General features: G+C 41.7%; 1 protein-coding gene across 3 annotated transcripts; it reads right to left on the bottom strand.

The window, feature by feature from the left end:
• On the bottom strand, positions 1-25,882 carry LOC117673529 (uncharacterized). Of its 3 annotated transcripts, none has more exons than XM_060691309.2 (2): positions 20,090-25,882; positions 1-12,290 (listed from the first exon to the last, which is right to left on the bottom strand). In XM_060691309.2, exon 2 carries the CDS (start codon positions 11,978-11,980, stop codon positions 9,833-9,835), a length of 2,148 nt encoding a protein of 715 aa, XP_060547292.2. In that variant the 5' UTR covers positions 11,981-12,290; positions 20,090-25,882; the 3' UTR covers positions 1-9,832. The 3 variants fall into 3 exon arrangements, with proteins under 3 accessions (XP_060547292.2, XP_060547291.2, XP_060547293.2); XM_060691308.2 differs by having other exon boundaries at positions 23,309-23,586; XM_060691310.2 differs by lacking the exon at positions 20,090-25,882 and adding an exon at positions 17,753-18,190.

Here is a 25,882-nt window from a genome sequence, read left to right as displayed (position 1 = left end):
TCCTAGAATAACTTCTTTAATTATGATTCATCGAACATTACAGAGATCCAAGTTCAAATATCCATTCAATCATAAAGTTCTGTTATTGATTTGCATCAATCATAAATTCTTAGTACTGCAATGGGTTATCCACGAATATATTTGGAAGTATTAGTAATAGATTATACAATTGCAAATATATGCATACAGACAGAAATTCAAATGCACACAGCTACAAATGTATGTATGTGGGAAATCCATGTTCTTTCAGCCAAAAAAAAATGTCCCAAAATGATTGAAGTCAAGCCATCTGAGCTAATTTTAGAGATCTGGGGGCTTTAATTGATGAAATGATGCCTAAAGTTTCTGCAAGATTTGAAGCACCAGTTTTGCCCATGGTAGTCCTCAGCTCCAAATAAGGGCAGTAAACACTATCCACAATCTCTCTGATGCATCTCCATTCAAGTAGTCCTCACTTACTACCTGCATTTGGGACTGGCATCTGTGTCATTAAGCATGATGGCACATGACAGTGCCAACTTACATCTGTTCCTCTGCAGCTGTTAAGCAAATCACTGTGGGTTGTTAAAGTCAGTTTCACATGACTGTGGCTTACAATTTCCTGCTGGCATCCCCAGTGATTTTGCTTGTGTGAAGCTAGCTGGGCAGGTCACAAGTGGGGATTCTGAATGTGGGATGCTGCAATCATCATAAATGTGCACCAGTTGGCAGAACCCAAATTGGTGCAACTCCTTTTCTTGCATCTTCATAACCACAGGCTCAGTGAGTAAGTGGTAAGTGAGGACTACCTATACAACTGAACTGAACTGAACTGGGGGTGGATGTGGCCAGCGCGTGATGCATCCATGGGCTGCAAGTTTGACACCCCTGATCTAAACAGAAACTCTCCACGCGGCATTTTAGTTCAAATGTCATAGTTCCAAGTAATGCTAATTAATTCAGCCAGAGTCGTTTCAAGAGTTGACACCAACAACTGAAGCCTCACTGCACCCCAACCAAGCTGGCTCTTCTGTACACCAGTCTCTGTTCCCGAAAAAGCTCTGCAGGCAATTATTGGAGCTCCGAGGCCTGTCACTTAATCTGAAATTCTGCTATTTTTCTAAATATTATCACAGAACCCCCTTGATTTCTATGGAAAGCTGTTTGTAAAAAACAGTGGAAAGGTTTTTTTTTCAAGGTAGATTATACAAGTAAAAGAACTAAAATAAAAATTGAAAACCTTTGTAGACACAGCTCACATCCCCTGATAATAAACCCAAACGGGCTTTTGAGCGCATGGCAATAAGGCCAAGCGCTTATTTCAGGGTTCAAAACAATACAAGACAGGGTCTTATTTTTGGGGAAACATGGTACATGGGCAGAGAGAAACAGGGATGCAGCAGTCACCAGAAAGGGGATCTGGGCATGTAAGAGAGGCAGATTCAATTTGCAGATGACACTAAACAGACAGGAATAGCCAGCAACCCAGAAGACAAGCTCAAGATCCAGAAAGATATTGACAAATTTGAACAATGGGCCCTATCCAACAAAAGGAATTTCAATGTGGAGGAAAGCAAAGTTTTACATTTAGGCAGGAAAAATCAAAGATATTAGTGCAGATTAGGAGAGACTTGGCTCAAAAACAGTAACTGTGAGAGGGACCTTGGAGTCTTAGTGAATGACCACTCGAATATGAGCCATCAGTGTGCAGCAGCCGCCAAAAAAGCGAATACAATCCTGGGTTGTATAAACAGAAGCATTGAATCAAGATCACGTGAAGTATTACTACCACTTTATGAAACCCTAGTAAGACCACACCTGGAATACTGCAACCGATTTTGGTCACTATATTACAAAAACGATGTTGAGACTTTGGAAAAAGTTCAGAGAAGAGCAATTACGATGATTGAAGGCCTGGAGACTAAAACATAGGAAGAACCGTTGCAGGATTTGGGTTTGGCTAATCTAAAGAAAAGAAGAATTAGGGGTGAGATGATAGCAGTATTCCAGTATTTGAGGGCCTGCCCCAAGAAGAGGTCAAATTTTTCTCCAAAGCACCAGAAAGCAAAACAAGAAAAAATGGACGGAAACTAATCAAGGAGAGAAGCAACCTGGAATTGAGGAGAAACTTCCTAACAGTGAAGACAATTAACCAGTGGAACCAATTGCCTTCAGAAGTTGTGGGTGCTTCATCCCTGGAGGTTTTTAAAAGAGACTGGACAGTCACTTATCTGAAATAGTATAGGTCCGTGATGGCGAACCTATGGCACGTGTGCCACAGGTGGCACGTGGAGCCATATCGGTGGGCACGTGAGTGTTGCCTTAGCTCAGGTCCAGCACACATGCGCGCACTGGCCAGCTGATTTTCGGGTCTTCCGGGCCCACCAGAAGTTGGGAAACAGGCTGTTTCTGGCCTCCGGAGGGCTTCCAGGGGGATGGGGAAGGCTGTTTTTGCCCTCCCCAGGCTCCCAAAAGGCTCTGGAGCCTGGGGAGGGTGGAAAACTGGCCTACCGGGCCCACCAGGCCAAAAGCGGGGGGAGTTCGGGGGGATGGGGCACATTGAATTATGGGTCTGGACACGCGCGCACATGGCCCCCTGCGCTCCCCTTGCTTTCAGCATGCGATGGCAAAAAGGTTAGCCATCACTGGTATAGGTTCTCCTGCTTGAACAGGGGGCTGGACTAGAAGACCTCCAAGGTCCCTTCCAACTCATTCATTCTATTCTATCTCAATTAAGCCCACCTGGACAGGGCTGCCCATTGGCCAAGCCCACCTGGACTCCTCTCAGGTCTGTCACCCGCCTTGACATGCCACTGGGCTCTTCCTAGCAGGGTTCCCGCCCTCGGAGGGAGCCCCTGCAGCCACGATCCCTCTGAGCCCAGATCCTCTTTCTCCCCCCACCCCCAGAGCCTGGGAGGCGGATCCTCCCCAGCATCGACAGGGGAACGTGGGAACGGTAGTGCCCAACCTTCCTCAACACCAGGCGGCCTCACCCTGGGAGCCGATCTGCACCAAATGTGGGGCTGCGGGGAAGGAGAAGGGCTCGGAGGGAGGATTTTAGGGGGACCGGAGAGCCGTTCGCAGAAGCAGCAACCGAGGAGGAGGAGGAGGAGAAGCGGCGGCGCAGCGGTTCCCACGGGAGCAGAAAAGCTTGCAAGGAAAGGCGGAGAGTCGGAAGGGGAGGGGGCGCAACTGGGGAAACCCCCACCTCGCTCTCCTTCCCTCCCCCAAGGAATCCCTCCTCCCTTCCCGCACCTGGGGATCCCCCCTCCTCCCTTCTCCTGGTCCCCTCCCCCTCTCGCAGCGTCCTTGCCCACCTGGCGCCCCTCCCCGAGAGGGGATCCCCGCAGCCCTGGCTTAAAAGACGTCGGGAGACCAGGAAGGGGGGGGGGGAAGGGCCTCCTCTCTAAGCGCAAAAGAAAAGCTCTTTGTTTAACCCCTTCGGTGAAAAACCGCTGCGGGGAGGGGGCGACTGGGGCGCCGGCGAGCATTGCCAAAGTCCCCCAACCGGGGACCGCAAAAGACCGTTATCCCCCCACGGGAAGGCCAAAAGACCAAAAACAAGGCTCCAGATTAAAAAAGTTGTATGTGCTAATCTGCATCTCTAAATGCAAATTAGGAATTCGTTTCTATTCACGATTGGTGAGGAAGTCCTGTAGATGTGTTGGGCTACAATGTGTTGGACTACAAAACCCACCATCCTTCACCCTGGTTTTAGAGGCTACGATTTGCTGAATACAAATACTGTATCTTAACTTTATACAGTATGTCAAGAAGAGTCTGGTAGCATCTTTTCTGACTAACAAATTGCATTGAAAAACGTAACTTTTAGTCTGCAAAAGTGATGTCACTTTTCACTCATCCGGTTTTGGGATTCCATAAATTCACATGGCTTCCAAACATAGGGAAAATCCCTTGTTCTAAGTAGGAGGATCCATTTCCTGCCACCCTTCTCCTGCTTTAAGGGGTTTCATCTCTAAAATGAAGCTGCCCCCAAAAAACAAGGATTCCCCCCTTTCCACCAATAGATTTTCATGTTCCCCAGGGATAAAGTGAAATTAGGCACAGGAGCCAACTTACGCCCCAACAAGGCTTTAGATCAGATAATTGAGGGAATGTCATCCAACCTCCTTTCCTAACTGCTATCAGCATTTGCAGTCCTTTTCAGAGATTTCAAATGGAGAGGGATCCTGAAAAATCAAGGGGAGGCCACAAGCCACAGTGCTGCCTTCCCATTTGATTGGCAGCAACATATTTAACTAAGGGAGGTTTCAAGCAGCTGTTATGTATTTTCATCTCTGTACCCATTGGCACCCGTTTGGTCGCTAATTGACTCTGCACTGAAGCTCCCTACTGTTTACTTTATAGCTTGAAGTGTGTTAAAGATGAGCACTGGGAGAAGCATCCTACTTTCAGGATTTCTGTTGACAGCTTGCTCATAAATCTGGAACTTTATTGTTGCAAAATATGGCTTTAAAGGAAAAAGTAACCACAAGAGGATAAAAATGGAATGGCTCCTTTACAAATGTAGTATGGAAGGCCGGCCTGGTGTGAGGGGGAGAAGAGAGGAAAAAAGGAAAGGGAGACTGAGAGAGAGAGAGAGAGAGAGACATAGAGAGAGAGAGAGAGACATAGAGAGAGAGCGAGAGAGAGAGACATAGAGAGACAGACAGAGAGACAGACAGACAGAGAGAGAGAGACATAGAGAGAGAGAGAGAGAGAGAGAGAAATGATGGTGGAGGGTTTATCAGCCTAGCCTGCCCTGCCCCCACCCGCTTGGTGGGGCTGCATGTGAGGAGGGAAAGGCCTGAGGAAGAGAGAAGGAGAGGGAAAAGGGTGAAGTTGATCCAGAGAGAAAAAGCAAAGCTGATCTAAAGAGAATGTTGAGAGAGAGGGAGAGGGAGAGAGAGGGAGAGAAAAGATGATCCAAGGAAAGAGGGAGAGTGAAGAGGATCCAGGCGATTGAGCGAGCCAGAGGCCTGAGGGGAGTGCCAGACACACCAGAAAAAAAAGGGGAGGCGAACGGATCCACAGGACAAGGGAGGTGAACTGGCCTGAGCGAGGTGCCCGGGTGAATGACCAGAACAAGTTGACAGCCAGGACAAAGCACAGAGCAAGAGACTCTGAGAAATTAGACCAGTGACAGAGGGTGGGAAGTCTCCAAATTGCCAAGGAGAAAAGGACAAAGGGAGCCGGACTTTTGCGCCCTTTCAGAGTAGCGCTTCACAAAGAAATCCAAAAAGACCCATTAAACAATCAAGGTTCCCAGCCGACTTCCAATAACATAGGACAACACGTTTACTTAATGACTTGTGGTTGTTTAACACAATCACAGTAAAAATGGACATAAAACCAAGTGATGACTCACTTCACAAATGCACTGAAATTCTAGTCCCAAAAGTTGTTGCCAGTTGAGGACAATATGCACCCCTGAAATGGCAAATTCACAAAATAGATCCTGGGGGAAAGAATTAAGGCAGAGTGAAAAATAAACTTTTTGTGGCATGATAAGTTTACAGAGGAACCAAGGAATGTTGGGTGTCTTCTCAAGTGAAAAGCAAAGGAAAAAAAATATCCCGCCAAATGATATGGCCAATTGATAAGCTGACTAACCTTCTTAGAGGGATACCGTACATACAGCACTACTCTGGATGCAGACCCAAAATGCTGTGAGTACTAGAGTTAAAGGGGGCCTGTTCAGCTTTTGGCCCTAAGGTCTATTCCATGGAGGAATCTGAATTAAAAAAAAAAAACCCAACATATATTTTATGTATTTTCTTTTCATTCAGGAATTCAAGAGAGCACACAAAACATTCCTATCTTTTGTGTATAGGTAGTCTTCAACTTACAACTATTCATTTAGTGACCAAAGTTACAACAGCACTGAAAACAAGTGACTTATGACAGTTTTTACACTTAGGACATTGAATAACCATTAGGATGTTGGATAACCATTTGTCTGAAGTGGTGTAGGGTTTCCTGCCTAAGCAGGGGGTTGGACTAGAAGATCTCCAAGGTCCCTTCCAACTCTGTTATTCTATTCTATGTGTAATCTTTTGATCAGGACTGTTGCAGCATCCTCAGAGTCATGTGATCAAAATTTGAATGCTAGGCAACTGGTTAATATTTATGATAGCTGTGGTGTCCTGGGGTCATATCAAGGGTGAAATGCTTCCGGTTCGGACCAGATTGCTGCGCGATCATCAGATGCTGTTTCTTTTACTTTTAAAAGCATTTTTTTTACGTCTTCGGCCGAAAAAATGCTTTTAAAAGTAAAAAAAAAAAAAAGCCTCCGATGATCACGCGGCTCAGCTCGGATCGTCAGAGGCTTCTAAAAGCATTTTTTTCTGCAACCTCTTCAGCCAAAGAGGTTGTAGGAAAAAAAAATGCCTTTAAAAGCCTCTGGCGATCCCAGCTGACTTGCCTGATCGTCAGAGGCTTCTAAAAGCATTTTTTTCTGCAACCTCTTAAGGTTATAGAAAAAATGCTTTTAAAAGTTAAAAAAAAAAGTTGGCCATGCCCACCCAGTCACATTACCCTCACCACCACCAAGCCACGCCCACAGAACTGGTAGTAACAAATTTTAGATTTCACCCCTGGGTCATATATGATATGTTTTGTGACCTTCCGACAAGCAAAGTCAATGGGGAAGCCAGATTCACTTAACAACCGTATTCTTAACTTAAGAACTGCAGCAATTCTCTTAATACCAGGGGCAAGAAAGGTTGTAAAATGGGGCAAAATTCACAGCAACAGAAATTTTGGCCTCAATTGTGGTCTTAAGTCAAGAACTAACAGTAATATTTTTTAAAAATCTGCACCAGCTTACTGCAGCGTCCCAGAAATGTTCCTATGTTTCCCTGTTGCTGCCGGGGAGGATCAGCTCTCTAGTGTTTGGAGAGGAGAAGAGGACTTGTGGAAATCTGAGATCAGAGGAAAAACGTGAAGGAGGCTGAAGGGGCTCCCCTCCTAAGGCAAGATCTATCTTAGGAGGAGACCAGTATCCCAAAGGTGTTTTTTCAGGAGGCAACTTTTGAAGATGTTTCACTTCTCATCCAAGAAGAGAAGCGAAACGTCTTCAAAAGAAAAAAGTCCAGTTGCCTCCTGAAAAAGCACCTTTGGGACAACCATGACCTGGATGATAGTATCTCTACAGAGGAGACCAGTGGGATCTGAAAGGCAGGTGACAGAGACCTGAGAGGCATCCCAAGCTTGGCTAATGGGCAGCCCTGTCCAGGTGGACTTGCTTGGAGATGGAGCACCTGAATTTGCCTCTCTTACATGCCCAGATTCCCTTTCTGGTGATTGCTGCATCCATGTTTATCTCTGCCCCACTAACTGAATAGCACCACCCCCAAAGAGGTTTCAGTTGTTGCAATATAATGCTGCATGGAGCCATTTTATAAGACGGCCCTGATTCCTCTAGCTCAGTGGTTCTCAACCTGTGGGTCGCGATCCCTTTGGGGGTCGAACGACCCTTTCACAGGGGTTGCCTAAGACCATCAGAAAACACATATTTTCAATGGTTTTAGGAATAATTTTATGGTTGGGGGTCACCACAACATGAGGAACTCTATTAAAGGGTCGCGGCATTAGAAAGGTTGAGAACCACTGCTCTAGCTATTCCATTACAATCTTCCCTTTCCAATTTTTATTTTTCCTCCCAATTTCATGCCTGAAATTAGGCATGGGATTTCTGAGTCTCTCCACCTTCACTTTTATAGCTTTCTGTGAAGATTTCCAAAATTATTTTAACATAATGTAAATCTTGGGACAGTTCAGAACCTATTCACTTCAGCTTGGTGCATGGATGATGGTATTTTGACTGGGCTTTTTAAAAATCAAATTTAAAAAAAAAAAGAAGAAGGGGGGGGCAGAAATCCATTTTCCCCAGGTGCTTTGAAAGGATAAACCAGTGTTCAGATCAATCATTTTTAATGTAAAACTGCTTAGTAAGTTTAATGCCAAGGGCATTCCCTATAAATGTTCCCGTAGAATGAAGTACTGAATTAAAAATAACTTTAAAAAGTTCCTTGGCATAGAATACAGGAAAAAGAAAGTATGAACATTCAGATGGATATTTGGCCCCCAAAGCTCTCCAGTTTTAAAAAAAGGACCTTGACTTTGACCTCACTCAACAGCAGTAACTGAGAGGGATCTGAGTCCTAATGGACAACTACCTAAGTATGAGACAGCAGTGTGGCTGCAGCTGCAGAAAAAGCCAATGCATCCCTAATCTGCATCAACAGTGGGATAGCATCAAGATCACATAAAGTGTCTGTATTGCATTATATTGCACTGGTAAGACTACACTTGGAATATTGCATCCACGTTTGGGCACCATAATGCAGAAAAGACGTTGAGACTAAAAACAGTGCAGAGAAGAGCAACAAAGATGACTAGGGGACTCGGGGTGGGCGGTAAAACAAGATGAACAGTTGCAGGAAGTGGATATGTCTAATCTACCAGAGAGAAGGGCTATAAGGGTGACTAGCAGTCTTTCAATATTTGAATGGATTACACAGAAAAAAGGGGGTCTATCTATTCTCTAAAGCACCTGAGAGATGGACAATAAGTAACAGAGGGAAGCTTATCAAAAAGAGATCCAACCTAAGAATTAAGGAGAAACCTCCTGTCACTGAAAACAGTTAATCAGTGGAACGGCTTGCCTCCTGAAGTGGTGGGTGCTCCACCAGTGGAGATTTTTAAGAGGAGATTGGACAGCCATTTGTCTGGAATGGCCTAAGGCCTTCAGGGAGCCAGTGGAAATGGGAAAATGCCTGAGGGGACTCAGTGGAGGAAGGAAAGATCTGGTGTGAGCCTTTTGGGGAGGAAAAAGCATGGGGGTGACCATGCTTTTTCCATGCAGGGTGGATAAAAATCAATGATTTTTTTTTAAAAAAATCGAAAAAATCAGATTTTTTTTATTTAAATCGGATTTTTTTGATTTAAATCAGATTTTTTTGATTTTTATGGAATTTATTTTAATAAAAAACTTTTGGGGTAAAAATCTATCGTAAGATAGTTTTCTATTTAAGATACATAAATAATTTAGTTTATTCAGCATGAAATGGAGCTTAGTTATGTAGGATGAGGCTGTATATTCTGCAACACTGGGACTATCGGTGAGTCAAAGGAGTAGCAGAGATGACAGTTGCTCTTTAAAAATTATGATTTAAATCGAGTTGATTTAAATCAAGCCTTTTTACTAGTGATTTAAATCATGATTTAAACTGTGATTTAAATCAACTCGATTTAAATCAAATCCACCCTGGGGGTGACCAAGAGTTGGGAATCAGAGCACAGGGTGTCTCTGAGGATAAGGCAGGCCTCAAAGAAATTCCCACAATCCTGAGGTAGCCAGTGTTCTGCTTAGCAACTTGCACATTTGTTTAATGGCTGCATCAAGGAGATCAGGGAGTGGGGTAGTTAACCAAAGCACTCTTGCTTAAACAACCATTGCAAAACGCAACCATAATTGACAGCTCCCATTACATTTGTATGTCTAGGACTAATTCTATGCTGGCTTGGGAATTGTGGAGCTCAAAATATGGAGGACATCAAGAAAGAAGGCTGACACTTGACATGTGGAAATTCCAAAATCAATATACAATAAAACACTATGGAAAATCCTTTTTGAGGAATTCCACAACTTCTGCAAAAGGAAACATATAACAGTAACTTTTGCTGAAGGCTAAAGGAGTTAGCCTTTATGAAAGTAGCATTTTCCATTTTTTTCTCTCCACCTACAAATCTAATCCTAAGAGACTTTGACTAAAAAGAATTAGGCCAGAATTCAAATACTCAATTTCCTACCTACTGTATACTCCCAACTAGAAATCAGAAATTAAATTCAAGCCTTTTCTAAATTCATCAACGTTTGCCTCATATGGATTTCCTTGTGTGCAATAAAGGACGATTTATGCCTGAAGTACCGTCCACAGACTGGACATCTGAAAGGTTTCTCCCCTGTGTGTAAACCTACATGACTTAGAAGACTAGACCTACTACTAAAATCTTTCCCACAATCCGGACACTCATACGGTTTCTCTCCTGTGTGTGTCCTCTGGTGAATCACCAGGCTGGAATTCTGACTGAAAAGTTTTCCACAATCAGGACATTCAAAGGGTTTCTCTCCTGTATGAATCCTCTGGTGTCTCACCAGGTTGGAATTCTGACTGAAACCTTTGCCACAATCAGGACATTCAAAGGGTTTTTCTCCTGTGTGACTCCTCTGGTGTATTGCCAGGTCAGAACAGTGACTGAAGCTTTTTCCACAATCTGGACACTCATACGGTTTATCTCCTGTGTGAGTCCTCTGGTGTTTCACCAGGTTGAAATTCAGACTGAAAGTTTTTCCACAATCATGACATTCAAAGGGTTTTTCTCCCGTGTGAGTTCTCTGGTGTTTCACCAGGTTGGAATTCTGACTGAAAGTTTTCCCACAATCAGGACATTCAAAGGGTTTCTCTCCTGTGTGTGTCCTCTGGTGTTTCACCAGGTCAGAACTGTAACTGAAACATTTACCACACTCTAGACACTCATATGGTTTTTCTCCTGTGTGAGTCCTCTGGTGTTTCATCAGATCAGAACGGTAACTGAAAGTTTTCCCACACTCTGGACATTCGTAGGGTTTTTCTCCTCTGTGAGTCCTCTGGTGTATAACTAGGTCGGAATTCAGACTGAAACTTTTTTCACAATCTGAACATTCATATGGTTTCTCTCTTGTGTGAATCCTCTGGTGTTTCACCAGGTTGGAATTCTTACTGAAACATTTCCCACAATCAAGACATTCATATGGTTTTTCTCCTGTGTGAGTCCTCTGGTGAATCACCAAATGGGAATTCTGACTGAAACTTTTCCCACAATCAGGACATTCAAAGGGTTTCTCTCCTGTGTGAATCCTCTGGTGTATCACCAGGTTGGAATTCAAACTGAAACTTTTTCCACAATCAGGACATTCAAAGGGTTTCTCTCCCGTGTGAGTCCTCTGGTGTTTCAACAGGCTGGAATTCTGACTGAAACGTTTCCCACAATCAGCACATTCAAAAGGTTTCTCTCCTGTGTGAGTCCTCTGGTGTATCACCAGGTGGGAATTTGCAATGAATCCTTTCCCACAATCAGGACACACGTATGATTTCTTTCCTGTGTACGTCCTGTGGCGTATCATCAGGTGGGTATTTGGATCAAAACTTTTACTACAACCAGGGTATTCAAATGGTTTCTCTTCTGTGTGAATCCTCTGGTGTTTCATCATGCTATATTTCTGTCTGAAACGTTTCCCACAATCAGGACATTCAAAAGGTTTCTCTCCTGTGTGAGTCCTCTGGTGTATCACCAGGTGGGAATTTGCTGTAAAACATTTCCCACAATCAGGACACACATATGATTTCTTTCCTGTGTACGTCCTGTGGTATATCACCAGGTGGGAATTTGGATCAAAACTTTTACTACAACCAGGGTATTCAAATGGTTTCTCTTCTGTATGAGTCCTCTGGTGTTTCATCATGCTAGATTTCTGACTGAAACGTTTCCCACAATCAGGACATTCAAAGGGTTTCTCTCCAATGTGAGTCTTCTGGTGTATCACTAGGTGGGAATTTGTCATAAAACTTTTCTCACAAATAGGACAATCATAGAGTTTTTCCCTGATGTGAATCTTCTGATGTATCTCCAATTTGTCATTTTCGCTAAAGCATTTACCACATTCAGAGCACTTGTAGGGCATCTCTCCTGCGTCGGTCCTTCCATGATCCACAAGGGAGCTGTTCTGGCCAAATATTTTATCACATTCAGATAATTTATATGGTTGTTCTCCAGAGTGGATCGTGTTGTCCATAATCAGCTCTGATTTGCAATCTGTTCTTTTGCCATAATAGGCAGATCTGTGCACCTTTTTCAAGACTGATATTCTTGAAGAAGTCAAAAATATGCGTGATCCTTGTTGGATGGAGCTTTGATTCAAGCTATTGTTTTCTTCCTCACAGGGTAAAGCCTCCATTACTGTCTGCCCTAGTTGGCTTCCCAATTGACCTTTTCCTCCCCACTGACTTCCAGATATTTCACTCTTTTTCTAAATGGAAAAATAATCTCCCCTGACTTTTCATGTAATACTTCCTTGTTTTCCTTGTACTCTATTTATTCCAGCTTGAAATCTCTCTTGATTTTCTCTCTTTTGTTGATCAACCTCTGGAGAAGAAGAAGAATTGTATATTTTTCCAAAGGAAATGGAAAATATTTTGATTTCTGGATTGATTTGCTTTCCTTTTCAAAGTTGCTTGTTATTCTCAGTTTTCCAGAGTGCTCTTTTTCTGTAAGATTCAAATAAAAATGTAACATTAATTGTTTATAAAATGGTTGAAGAATATGTGAAAAAAATAAAAGTATGCATTACAAGTAAATAGCAAACATGCTACAATGGTAAAATAACCTCTTACATTAATTATGATAGATTTGACCTGTTAAAGATTACTGCAATCCAAGTTCAAATATCCATTCAATCATGAAATACACTTGTTGACTTGGATCAATCACAAATTCTTAGCAATGCAATTATTGGGTAGAATCTCTGTAATTAAGATGTTTTACCAAAGGTGCTTTTACTGTTGTATACTTTACCAAAACTTGTAACTGATACTCCATTTAAACAATAGACATCTGTAAGTTTATATGGCAAGGGGAAAAAACCAAGAATTAAATATAAATTATCGCAAGACGCTAAGGAAAGAGGAGGTCTGGGCTTACCAGATTTGCAATTGTATTTTGATACTTGTTGATTTGTCTGGCAAAAAGAGTGGGTGACTCTCCAAAATAAGAGGTTATTGAGCTACAGGGCCATGAATTATGATTTGGATGGCATGGCTATTTATGGGTTGATAAGGTTAAAGCAAATTTTGATTTTAATAATCACTTTTTTAAACATGCAATCTTAAGAGTGTGCAATAAATATAAAATAAGGTTCTCTGCAAAGATGCCTTTTTGGGTATTTCCCCCGGGAAGCTTTTTTTTAGAAAAGAAATAGTGGCGAGGCCAGACTGGTAGACTTATGGTCAAATAATAGCTTTCAATTATGGTGACCCTATCCTCAAGTCTACAGAGAAGTTGGAATAGGAATGGTGTGTTTGCCATTGATTTACATATTTACAATTGAAAAAAAAAGTTTAAACTAGACAAAAAAACATATGGATTTGAATTTGCAAAAAATGAATTGGAAATCCTATTGTGTGGTAGTGATGAACATATTATTACTGAAGTTTATAAATTGTTATTGAAATTGAACTTGGAGAATGAGTATGTAAAGCATTTAATGATTCAGTAGGAAAACAACTTTCGATATAATACTTGAATAATGGGAGAATATGTGGATGAAAGGTCTAAAATTCTCATTAAAATATAATTCAAAATAAAACTTTTATAAGCTGATGTACTGTTGGTATCTGATACCGAACAAATTGTCAAGAAACTATAAAGGCACCTCAAATAAATGTTGGAAATGTAAAGAAGGAACTTTTTATCATAAAATTAATAACATGACTGGAATGTACTAACAGAAGGATACAAACTATTCAAAAGAAACAGACCTAACAAAAGAGAAAATAGAATTGCTAGAAGTCATATATGTTAGAGGTCTTTATATCTCTACAAACCATGAACAAAACTAAGGATGAAAGTCTCCTAGAATGCATATGAGTCAACATAAAAAGAAAAAAGAATAACAATGTGATATGTGTACTACAGGCCTCACAACCAAGTAGAAGAAATAGATGAACTTTTTTCTAATCAATTAGGAAACACATCACAGTAGTAATGGGAGAACTACCCTGATATCAATTGGGAGAAAAACTCAGAACAAGTTGGGAAGAGACTGGACAGCCATTTGTCTGAAATGGTATGGACCAATGATGGCAAACCTATGACACGAGTGCCGGAAGTGGCACGCAGAGACATCTCTCTGGGCACGCCAGCCGTCGTCCGTTGCTCTTCCGGGTTCCAGCTCGCACATGCGCGCCAGTCAGCTGGTCTTTGCGTGTGCGGGAGCACTGGAAACTGAAGAGCAGCTCCCTGTCACGCATGCGTGTGCCGGGTAGCTGAGCTTCCAGTTTCCGGTGTGCACATGTCGCCGGCCAGCTGGTCTTTGCACATGCATGTGCGCCAGAAACCAGAAGACAAAGTGACCGGCATGCATGCGCACTCTGGAAACTGGAAGCTCAGCTGCACGTACCAGGGAACCGCTCTTCTGGTTTCCGGCGTTCACTCCCATGCACACCAGGGAGCTGCTCTTCCGGCTTCTGGAGCTCCCCCAAATGCGTGCGTTCTCCCAAACGTGCACGCTCCCCCAAACGCGTGTGTTAGGTTCAGCTTGTAGCTTACTCCTAACCTGTTGGTCAGGCAATATATCTGTTTCTTTAAGAAACAACTGAGCCACGTAATCAGGGTTTGCTGAACCCTGTAATTAGGCTACAGTGCATAAATAAGCAGCACAGAGAAGCGTTCCTTCTTCCTGCTTCTTCCGGATTGATACCTGATTGTATCCTGTTGCTTACTGTGTCTGTTATATGGTACTGTATACCAAGAGTTACTAAAGTCTGTTTGCTTTGGTAAGGGAAGATACTTACTGGACTGATATTACTGTTTATGACCTTGGACTGTTTTACTTACACCGAGACTGCTTGTTATCTATAAAGTATTTTTCTCACACGAGCCGCACGTTTATCTCCTTCCCTGTGTGTTTCTGCTCTGCTCGTTGCACAAGCAACAAATACTTTTTACACACACCCTAACAGCGTGCGCTCTCATTTCAGCATTTGGTGCTGAAAAGGTTTGCGCGCCAGCCTGCTGGTCTTTGCGTGTGTGGGAGCACTGGAAACTGAAGAGCAGCTCCCTGGCGCGCATGCATGTGCCGGGAAGCTGAGCTTCCGGTTTCTGGTGCGCACATGTTGCCGGCCAGCTGGTCTTTGTGCGCGCATGTGCGCCAGAAACCAGAAGACCAAGTGACCAGCATGCATGCGCACTCTGGAAACTGGAAGCTCAGCTGCACGTACCAGGGAACTGCTCTTCCAGTTTCCGCTGCTCCCTCGCATGCACACCAGGGAGCTGCTCTTCCGGTTTCTGGCGCTCCCCCAAACACGCACGCTCCCATTTCGGCACTTGGTGCTGAAAAGGTTTGCCAGCACTGGTATAGACTCTTCTGCTGGAGCAGGATTTGGACTAGATGACTCTAGTCTTCCAACTCTGTTATTCTATATTATGTTATCATTTATGGTGGACAAAGCAAAGAAATATTGGAGTAGGATCCACATCTTAATATAGAAGATTCTTAAAGTGAGCATAAAGATAAAACTAAAGAGTTTTCTTTTAGGCTTAATGGATAAAGAACTTGAAAAACATTTGGAACTAATGGCACCAAGAATACTTTATGCACAAAAATGGAAGGATACTTTGATTCCCACAATGGACAATTGGCTGCAAAAGTTGATTCTATGTGGAAACGGTTTTTGGATTTTGTCCTTGAGGTAGAAAAAAATGAAACTCTAAATTTTAGGATTTTTTGATTAGATACAGTAAGATTGTTATTATAGAAACGGCTAGAATACATTATTATATAAAACTAAAAAGTTGAGGTTTTATATTAGTACTTTATTCTACTGCACTAAAAGGAGTCAGAAGTCAATACTTTTTTTCTTTTTCTTTTCCCCTTAATCGTACATTTTTCTCTCTTCCCCTTTTCCTCCCTTCTTTTACAATTATTTTCATTTTTCTTTATATTTCTCTTTTCATATGTTCTTCAAAGATATAAAGAGCAGACTATATTCAGTATTTAAATATAAGTGAAGCTTTTGATCTGCAAAGCAAAGTCTTATGATTCTGGCTGTTGGAAGTTTTATGATGCAGATTGTGGGAAATACTTTCTGTTCTCTCCCCACCCACCCTTTCTCTTTCAGGCCTATTTGAAAGCACTGCCCTTCATTCAGTGACTATTTTAGCTTTTTTTTTTTTTTTTAAAGAAAAGCTCTCTACTTAAAAGACTGAGTCCGGGTAATTCATATATAACTGCATAATTAACCTTCATGAACATGCAACTCACAGATCAGTAAATCAAATTTTTATTACAGTCCTAGACTAGTATTAGAAGGGTGGGATGTAAACAATTTTAAAAGCTAAAAAATATAAAATACACAAAGTTAAAAACATTTTAAAAAGCAAATTCTTTTCTTAAAAAACTTATTAGAAAGGTAAAACATTAAATACAAACAAAACAAAAGTATATGGTTGGCTAAATCTATCATAATACAGAACACTCTTAACTGACAAGTTAAAACTATTTTTTTTTAAAAAAATAGGATTAACTTGAAGCTCATAAATACTTAAATTCTCCTGGTAAGGATAAATTTGTCAAAATGAAGATACTTGACCAGGTTATTGTATTTTTAAAAAAGTGTTTTAAAATCTGAAGCCATCCATTTTTGGTGGGTGGAGTCTAGGGCTCATATAGGGTATTAAGAAAGAGAAAGAGAGAGAGACAAGAAAGAGGAAAGAAGGGAGAGAAAGAGAGACAAGAAAGAGAAAGAGAGAAAGAAAGAGAAAGAAAGAGGAAGGAAGGAGAGAAAAAGAAAGGAAGGAAGGAAGGGAGAGAGAGACAAGAAAGAAAAAGGAAGAAAGAAAAAGAACAAAAGAAAAAGAAAAAGAGGGGGAGAGAGAGACAAGAAAGAAAAAAAGAGAAAGAAAGAGAAAGAAAAAGAAAGAGAAAGAAAGAGAAAGAAGAAAGAGGAAGGGAGAGACAAGAAAGAAAGAAAGAAAGAAAGAAAGAAAGAAAGAAAGAAAGAAAGAAAGAAAGAAAGAAAGAAAGAAAGAAAGAAAGAAGAAAGAGGAAGGGAGAGAGAGAGAAAGAAGAGAAAGGAAACCACAAACACTGGCACTAGACATGGCTTCAGAAGACGCTTTGAAACATCATAGCAATCTAGGCTGGAAGGGATCTCGGAGGTCATCTAGTCCAACCCCCTGCTGCAGCAGGAAACCTTACATCGTCTGGATTATTTTGGTGCCTCTAACAGAGAGGAAAATTGCCAGAAAGGAGGAGGAGTTTACTAGGACAAGGCTGCCATGCAGAGGAAGGCAGAGATAGTCCTTGACTTATGACCACAATTGAGCCCAAACTTTTGGTTGCTAAACAAGAGCGTTGTTAAGTGAGTTTCACCACATTTTACTCAATCCATGACCTCTCCTGGCTCTAACAGTCCTGTGCAAGCTAGGGTAGAAAATCTGAAGGCGTGTGTAATGTTCTAATGTACAGAGGTTATAGTTAAATGTGTGGCAGAAAGTGGACTCTGGGTGTGTTTTTCCAAATGTAGTAAGTGAGGTTGAATGTGTATAGTTTTAGAAGAGCTGTGTGTGTGTGTGTGTGTGTGTGTGTGTATGTGTGTGTACATACACATACAGTATATACAGTAGATAATGTATCTTTTTGTGTGCCTATACACACTATACTATGTAATATGTATGTACACATATGGCATATATACATAGGATTAAATAGTATATTTTGGATGTTCAGTAATAGTAAATAAATAGACAGGGAAATTGTATCTTGTTGAGGCCTTTGAGGTGAGGAGAGGCCAGGCACCCTAACCCTAACCCTTGACATGAGTGAAGTCAAGTTGGCCATGCCCACCCAGCCACATGACCACCAAGCCATGCCTAGTCACATGATCACCAAGCCACACCCACCAAGCAAGCCATGCCCACAGAACAGGTAGTAAAAAAATTTGAAACCCACTGTCAGCTTTGGAAGCCGTATTAGCACCAGAAGCTTCCTCGCTGCCAACTCCATGCGCCTGGGAAAGTAGGAGGGGGGATTTAGAAGAGTGAATATAGTTAGACATAATAGCATTCTTCCCTTCGGTCAAGGTCATGGTGTTCATGCATCCAGAGGAGGAGTGGTTGCAGGGATGGCTCAAGTTGGGACGGATGATGATTGGACCATGTGACAGACTGAAGGGGCTGGATTTGGGGTTTTGATTTCCTGAGGGAAAACCCGGAACCTTCGGATTTGGGTTTTCCCAGATCTGCCAGTATAACTACTCTAATAAAATGGAACTTTGAGAAATGCCTGCTTCGGAGTTTTTACTTGGAATTGGGGACTTTCTGGAATGCTGACACTCACCACTGTCCAGGACATTTATTTATTATTATTATTTATTAATGGAACTTGTACGCCGCCCTATCTCCAATGGACTCGGGGTGGCTCACAACAATTAAAACAAAACAAACGAACCATTAAAACAAAAATCCAGGTTAAAATTAACAAAAATTCAATAAAAAACCCAGTTAAAATTCTATTAAAACCCCCATCAGTCCAGGGTGGCCAGGTGAAATAGCCATGTTTTCGGGCCATGGCAGAAAGAGCGAAGGTCGGGAGCCACCCGGAGCTCCAGAGGGAGTTGATTCCAAAGGGTAGGTGTGCCCACAGAGAAAGCCCTCTCCCTGGGGGTGGACAGCCGACACTGTCTGGCCGACGGCACCCTGAGTAGGCCCTCCCTGTGGGAACGCACCGGGCGATGGGAAGCTGTTGCTGGCTGCAGATGGTCTGCCAAATATCCCGGGCCTAAGCCATGTAGGGCTTTATAGGTAATCACCAGGAACTATCATTGCAACTGATAGTTGCAACTAAGATTGCAACTATCATAAATTTAAATCAGTTGTCAAGCATCTGAATGTAAGCCACGTAACTAGGGGGATGCTACAATGGTCAGAAGTGTGAAAAATGATCATAAGTCACTTTTTCCAGCGCTGTTTTAACTTTGAATGGTCACTAAATGAACTGTTGTAAATCGAGGACTACCTGTACTTACTAACAGAGAAATGAAAGGGCAACAAACACAATTGGGGGCTAGAGAATAAAACATATGAAGAACGGTTGCAGGAATTGAGCATGTCTAGTCTAGTGAAAAGAAGGATTAGGGGCGACATGATATCAGCATTCCAATATTTGAGGGGCTACCACAAAGAAGAGGGCTCAAATTATTTTTCAAAGCACCAGACCGGACAAGAAACAATGGATGGAAACTAATCAAGAAATCGAGAAATTTCCTGATTGTGAGAACAATTGGTTATCACCTTTAGAGCGCTCCATGGCTTAGGACCTGGTTATTTACGGGACTGCGTGCTACCACCAATAGCCTCCCACCGACCAGTACGCTTCCATAGAGAGGGGCTCCTCCAGGTGCCATCGGCCAAACAATGTCGACTGGCGGCCCCCAGGGGGAGAGCCTTCTCTGTGGGGGCACCGACGATCTGGAACGAGCTCCCCCCGGATACGGAGGATCCCGGATCTGCGTACCTTCCGTCGCGCGCTCAAGACTTTCTTGTTTCATCAGGCTGGCCTGTTCTAAGTCTTTCCCCTTTTTTAAATGGAAATTTTAAATTTGGTTTCAAAGTATTGGGGTTTTAAATTTTTTCAGCCAAATTATTTAATTCGTTTTATTCTATTTTAAATTTTGTATTTATATTGTTTTATTCTATGGCTGTTCACCGCCCTGAGTCCTTCGGGAGTAGGGCGGTATACAAATTCAATAAAACTAAAACTAAACTAAACTAATTGATCAGTGGGATGGCTTTCCTCCAGAAGTTGTAGGGTGCTCCATCACCGGAGGCTTTGAAGAAGAGACTGGGCAGCCATTTGTCTGAACTGGTATCAGGTCTCCTGTTCAAGCAGGGCATTGGATTAGATGACCTCAAAGGTACCTTCCAACTCTGTTATTCTGTGTCAATGGAGATTCTTAATCATCTAGGTCAGGGGTGGGCAAATGAAGTCCACAGGTTGTAAAAGAGCCACATTTGCCCACCCCTGATCTAGGTCATGGTTGTCTCAAAGGTGCTTTTTTTCCAAGAGGCAGCTGGACTTTCTGGTTTTTCTTTGAAGACGTTTAGCTTCCTGGATGACAAGTGAAACGTCTTCAAAGAAAAACCAGAAAGTCCAGTTGCTCCTTGAGAAAAAAGCACCTCTGGACCTATTATTCTATATTCTATTCTATACCCTAACTGCTCCTCTGATTCTATGCCATGGAGAAAACCTAACAGCCCTACTTGCTCCGAGCCTCTCCTCAAAACTCACCTGCCAGCTGCGGCTTCGATCCTGGGAAGAGCACAAAAGACATTCCGCACACACCACCTTCCTCCCTTGAGTGATCCAGTAGAGGAAGTTCCTCTGCGCTTCGCCTCTCCTCCCATCCTTTCTAGCAATACAGTACTCAATGGTTTTAACTCCTTTAAACTCAAACGCAGGTGGTGGTATTATACTGTTGGCTCTCTAGGTAAAGATGTTGCCTATCTGACCGCCATCTCGTGACAGGAGGCGGAAAAACATGTTTGTCCTGTTTGCAAGACGTTTTCCACTGATTACACGCTATCTAGTCGTTTTCCACTCCTAGCAATCGAACTTTGCAACTCTGCCAAGTGAAATGTGACACTACTTCTCCTGGGAATATTAGCTATGTGCTGATCCACAAAAGTTCATGAAGTTCTGGCAGAATTACAGAATAGAAGTTGGAGAAGGGTCCAACTCTCCAAGCAGGAGATCCTATACCAATCTAGGCAAATGGCTGTTGAATCTCCTCTCAAAAACCGCCACAGATAGAGCACTTCTGGAGGCAAGCCGTTCACTACGGTAATTGTTCTCATGGATAGGAACTTTGTCCTTGATTCTAGATTGAATCTCTTTCTGATAAGTCTCACCTGTTACTTCTTGTCCTGCTCTCAGGCACTTTGGATAATGGGACGACCCATTCAAATCTGTCCGCCCCTCCAATATTGAAAGACTGCTATCATGTCACCCCTAGCCCTACCCATCACATATTTTAGAATCTAATGCCTAGGTTTTTTGTGGCTTTTTTCTGCACTCTTTCTAGAGTCTCATCATCTTTTTTCTATCATGGTGACCAAAACTGGGTACAATATTCCAAGTGTAGCTTTACTAATACAGTATAATGCAGTACTGACACTTCATGTGATCTTGATACTTTTTTTTTTTTTTAAATTTAATTTATATGCCGCCCTTCTCCGGAGACTCAGGGCGGCTTACAATGTGCTAAGCAATAGCCTTCATCCTTTTGTATATTTATACAAAGTCAGCTTATTGCCCCCACAACTGGGTCCTCAATTTACCTACCTTAGAAAGGATGGAAGGCTGAGTCAACCTTGAGCCTGGCGAGATTCGAACCTGCAGTAATTGCAGGCAGCTGGTCTTAATAACAGGGTGCTTTAAACCACTGTATTACCAAGGCTCAAAAAAAAAAATGCAGTACTGACACTTCATGTGATCTTGATACTATCCTTCTGTTGATGCAGACAAGGACTGTATTATTTTTTTCTGCCGCTGCAGCACACTGCTAGCTCATATTTGGGGTGATTGTTCACTGGAACTCCTAGATTCATCTCACAGTTACTGCTGTTGAGCCACGTACAACCTCTTCTATAGGTATGCATTGAGTTTTTCCTGCTTAAGTGTAAAAAACTATTTTTCTCACTGCTGAATTACATTGTGCTGGAAATTACATTGTGCTGTTCAAGTCTGTTAAGATCCTCCTGTTGTCTCCAAATTTGATAAGTTCCCTTCTATTCCTTCACCAAAATCATTGTATGAAGTTGTTGAAGAGTACTGGGCCTAAGCCTTGGGGTGTCCCCACTGCATTCTTCCCTCCATGTAGATGCACCCCACCTTTTGTCACCTTCTGATAAGCAAAGTCAATGGGGAAGCCAGATTCACTTTACAAATGTGTTACTAAGTTAACAACTGCAGTGATTCACGTAACAATTGTGGCAAGAAACATAAAATGGGTAGGATTCAATAACTTTCTTTCTTAGCAAGAGCTTTCTCTTCCTTGTCTGTCACCTGCTGGGGAAGAAGAAGAGTTTTGTAGCTTTTCTGGAGGAACTGTAAGATTTTAGTTGCTGCCTTGGTTTACTTTCCATTTTAATGCTGCTTGTGATTCTCAGTCCTCCACAATGTTCTCTTTGGCATTCTTTTGATTCACATAAAAGAGTTAGTTTAATTATGGTTTATAAAATGGCTGCTCAAATTTGCAAAAATGAGAAAAAAGCAAACATTACAATTAGAAAAACACACCAAAAGGTTAACTTAACCTCTTACATTAATTATCATTCATTTTCAACATACAGGTCTAGTGAGATCCAAGTTCAAATATTCATTCAATCATGAAATTTACTTGTTGATTTATGTCAATCCCAAATTCATACAAAGGATTAACATATATAGCGGGAAGTACTAGGGACAGATTATACATATACACATATATGTGGGTGCACTCACACTTTTTGATCTAATTTTGGAGAGACAGGGTGAGGCTTAATTGATAAAATGATCCTAAGAGTCTCAACAAGATTTAAAGGATCATTTTTGGCCATGGAAGTCCACCATTCCAAATAAGAAAAAGGCCAGAAATACCGTCCACAACCACACTGGTGACATCCCAATTCAGGCAATCCTCACTTACCAAAAGCCATTGGGACCAGCATGTCCATTCCTAAATGGTGTGATCGTTAAGTATGACATCACTTAACCATGTCAACTTACAACATCGTTCCTGGCTGCGGTCATTAAGCAAATCACCATGGTCTGCTCAGAGCAATGTAACATGACTGTGACTTGCAACTTCCTGTCAATTTCCAATTGATTTGGTTTCTTGGAAGCCAATTGTGAAGGTTCTAAATGGTGAGTCCATGATTCTGGGACACTGCAACTGTCATAAATGCAAGTCAGTGCCACCCCCAAATAACTGTGATGGTCACATCTTTGGGGAAAAGTTGTAAGTCTTCTTTTTCAGCGCCACTGTAACTCTGAAAGTTGAGTGGTCAAAGGTAAGCAAGGACTGTCTATAAATCTGAACATCCCAACTGGTGCTCAAGTAGCTACTTTAAAAGAAGTCCTGGGATAAGCACAGTTGTGCCTGGTTAGTACATGGATGGTGCACCACTAGGAAATCTGGTGTCTGTTTGCTAGATATGAAAGTAAAAACAAAGTCCCTGAAGACAGCACTGGCAGATCAGTTCCAAAATGTTGCCAAGAAAAGATCATGTCCATAAAATCACAAGGAGTCAACCCTAACAGGAAGGAGACTTTTTAACTCTCCCAAGAAGCAAAAACTTGCAGGCAGCAGCTTTAAAGCATGCACCACCAGTGGTATAAAATCCTGGGAAGAAACGAACATGTAACAGCTGACATGTTTCAGCCTCGTTGCTTCTCTGCTTTTACACCACGGAGGAAACCAAAAAGCCCTACTTGCTCCCGGCCTCTCCTCCACCTTCCTCAACTCACCTTTCAGCCGCTACTTCGACCCTGGGAAAACCAGGAGAGCCACCCTCCACGCCTCGATTTTCTCAACGGAGAGCCGGAAAAGGAAGTTCCTCTGCTCTTCTCCTCCAAGTCCTCTCTAGGAATCTAATATTCGAATGTTTCAACTCCTTTGGCCTGCAATACCGATGCTCTGTATTTGCAGTGACAGTCGTCTAGCGCGGGCGTTGCTTACCTATAGTGCGCCATCTAGCGATATAAAGCTGAAAACCAGGTTGTTCCGTCTGTACCTAAGGCGGTTGCAAGATTTTTTTTTATTGATTATGTTAACAGAATAACAAAGTTGGAAGGGACCTTCTATTCCAACCCCCTTTCCAGACAAATGGCTGTCTAAGGAAGTGCCATCAAGTAGCATAGCATAGCATAGCACAGAATAGCGGGACCTTGGAGGTCTTCTAGTCCAACCCCCTCCCTAGGCAGGAAACCAGTAGTTTTGGCACTGCAGCCCCAGGGACACTCCCAGTAGAAAGGCAAGCACTGCGGCCACCCTGTTGTGGATTTAATAAGACCAACACAACTTTTGGGTTAATCAGAGACAATTTGTATATTGCGCAATAGGTTCAAAGCTCTGTACATGAAGCGTTGAACAAAGACAGAAATTAGGTGCAATGGTTTTATACCCTTCTAGACAAAGGATTCTGTTAACTCAGCAGTTTATGTGATCATATACATTTGTCATTTTTAATTGACACTTCCTAATTACTGTTTCATTTTATTCTTTGCCAACAGTTATAATTCTTTTTGTAGATTACTGAAGCATAGACTCAAATCATCTTCTGATGATAGACAACTTTTAACTCATGTGGATCCCCTTGACCTAACCAACCTTTAAGCTGTATGTCATTAGAATGTTCCTTTCTTCTGACAACTTAGAGGCCTCCTAGAGTACCAAAAGGATTTTGTCTGAGTTTGTACTTTTTCCAACCGGATGCATTGCTTTTTAGAATAGAGTGAATAGAAAGTTATCCAGTGGTCATCTATCAGAGCCCGCTTCATTTACATTAACCTCAGGATGAGTGCTGCCACCCTGTGCCCCCCACCCTCACCCCTACACAAAATTAACTTAACTTCTGGGCTGTAAAAGCTCATAAAGCACTTATTTATGTGCAGAGTCCCTAAATGATGGCCAGCTTGCTCTTTGATGCTGTTAATAGAATAACAGAACCTGCAATATTAGTTCCCTGTCTGTATTGTTGGGGAGGCTGAATCTGGCTAGAGCAGTCTTTCCAATTTACTGAGTAAAAAATTCAGCTTAGCTGCACATGCAAAAACCTATGAAACGTTGCCATTCTCTTGGTTTGAAATGCATATTTTTTTTTCTAATTTGAAATTTTAAAGTAATAAAATATACAAAACAAAAATGATAGAAAATAAAGATATAGAACACAACATTGAAAATAAACCCTTGTACAGTTGTGCTTTCCAATTCAGCGTGCCTACGGTTCTAATGTTCCCTTTTATATCCATTTCATGTATTCAAATCATGTTTATACTTATATATGTTATCTAATACGTGCTTGACAAAATAAATAAGAATACATAAATAATTGTAATCATACATTCCTATTTGGAAATTATCTCTGCTCAATTGACCAGGATAAAAACTTTCTTGGAAACAGATGCTGGCTTCCAAATTTTTTCTCCATATCTTTTTCCATTAGGCCCAAAAGGAAAATTTGGAACTTTGTTATTATATATGTTGACAGCAGTAAGACTATTGTATGCACAAAAATAGGAAACTTCAGTTCCTACCATGAACGAATGGTCACAGAAGTTGATGGAGTTGGCTGAAATGGCAAAATTGACTAAATTTGATTAAAGAACATAAGTTCTTTTGTTTCCACATGGAGACCACTTCTGAGCTTTCTGTTGTGGAAAAGAATGAAACTTTGATTTTGGGTTTTATCGATTAGATTGATAGATCTTTATAGAAATGGCTTGTTCATATTATTATGAAAAAAAATGGCTTGTTCATATTATTATGAAAAAAATCACAAAGTTGTGATTTGATGTTAATGCCTTATTTTACTGCAACAGAGAGTTGGAAGTCAATACTTCTTTTTTTAACCTTTCTCACTTCTCTTCCTCCCCACCATTTTCCTATTTACTTTTGTATTTTGTATCTTATTTTATCTTATAATTCAATAAAAAGGTTAAACCAAAGAGATCCTGGCTTGACGTCCATTCCTCAGAGAAGCATGCCAATGGCTATCATATGATTACAGGACAATGTGATGGTTGTAAATTCAAGGATTGTTTGCAAAGCTGAATTTTTTTATGTCGAGGTGTAAATAAATCACTGTACCGTAAAACCTTTATTTCTATTAAGATCTACTTTAACAATGAGCCTCTGAAGCAGTTAACAATAAATGTTTTTATTTATATAAAAAACAATATCTATTCAAATATTAAATAGTATTTCATTACTTTGCTTAAATATCCTGTCAGCTATATATATATAGCTGACAGGATATTTGCTGCTACCGACGACCTCCCATCGACCCGTGCGCTCCCACAGAGAGGGCCTCCTCAGGGTGC

This window comes from Pantherophis guttatus, chromosome 2, assembly GCF_059756535.1.
Source record: "Pantherophis guttatus breed Tessera chromosome 2, ASM5975653v1, whole genome shotgun sequence".
Lineage (NCBI taxonomy): Eukaryota > Metazoa > Chordata > Lepidosauria > Squamata > Colubridae > Pantherophis > Pantherophis guttatus.
This window is presented reverse-complemented; position numbering and strand designations above follow the sequence as displayed.

Coding starts and splice junctions, on each gene's coding strand:
- LOC117673529 (XM_060691309.2), bottom strand. CDS start 11,980: ATGGAGGCTTTACCCTGTGAGGAAGAAAACAATAGCTTGAATCAAAGC.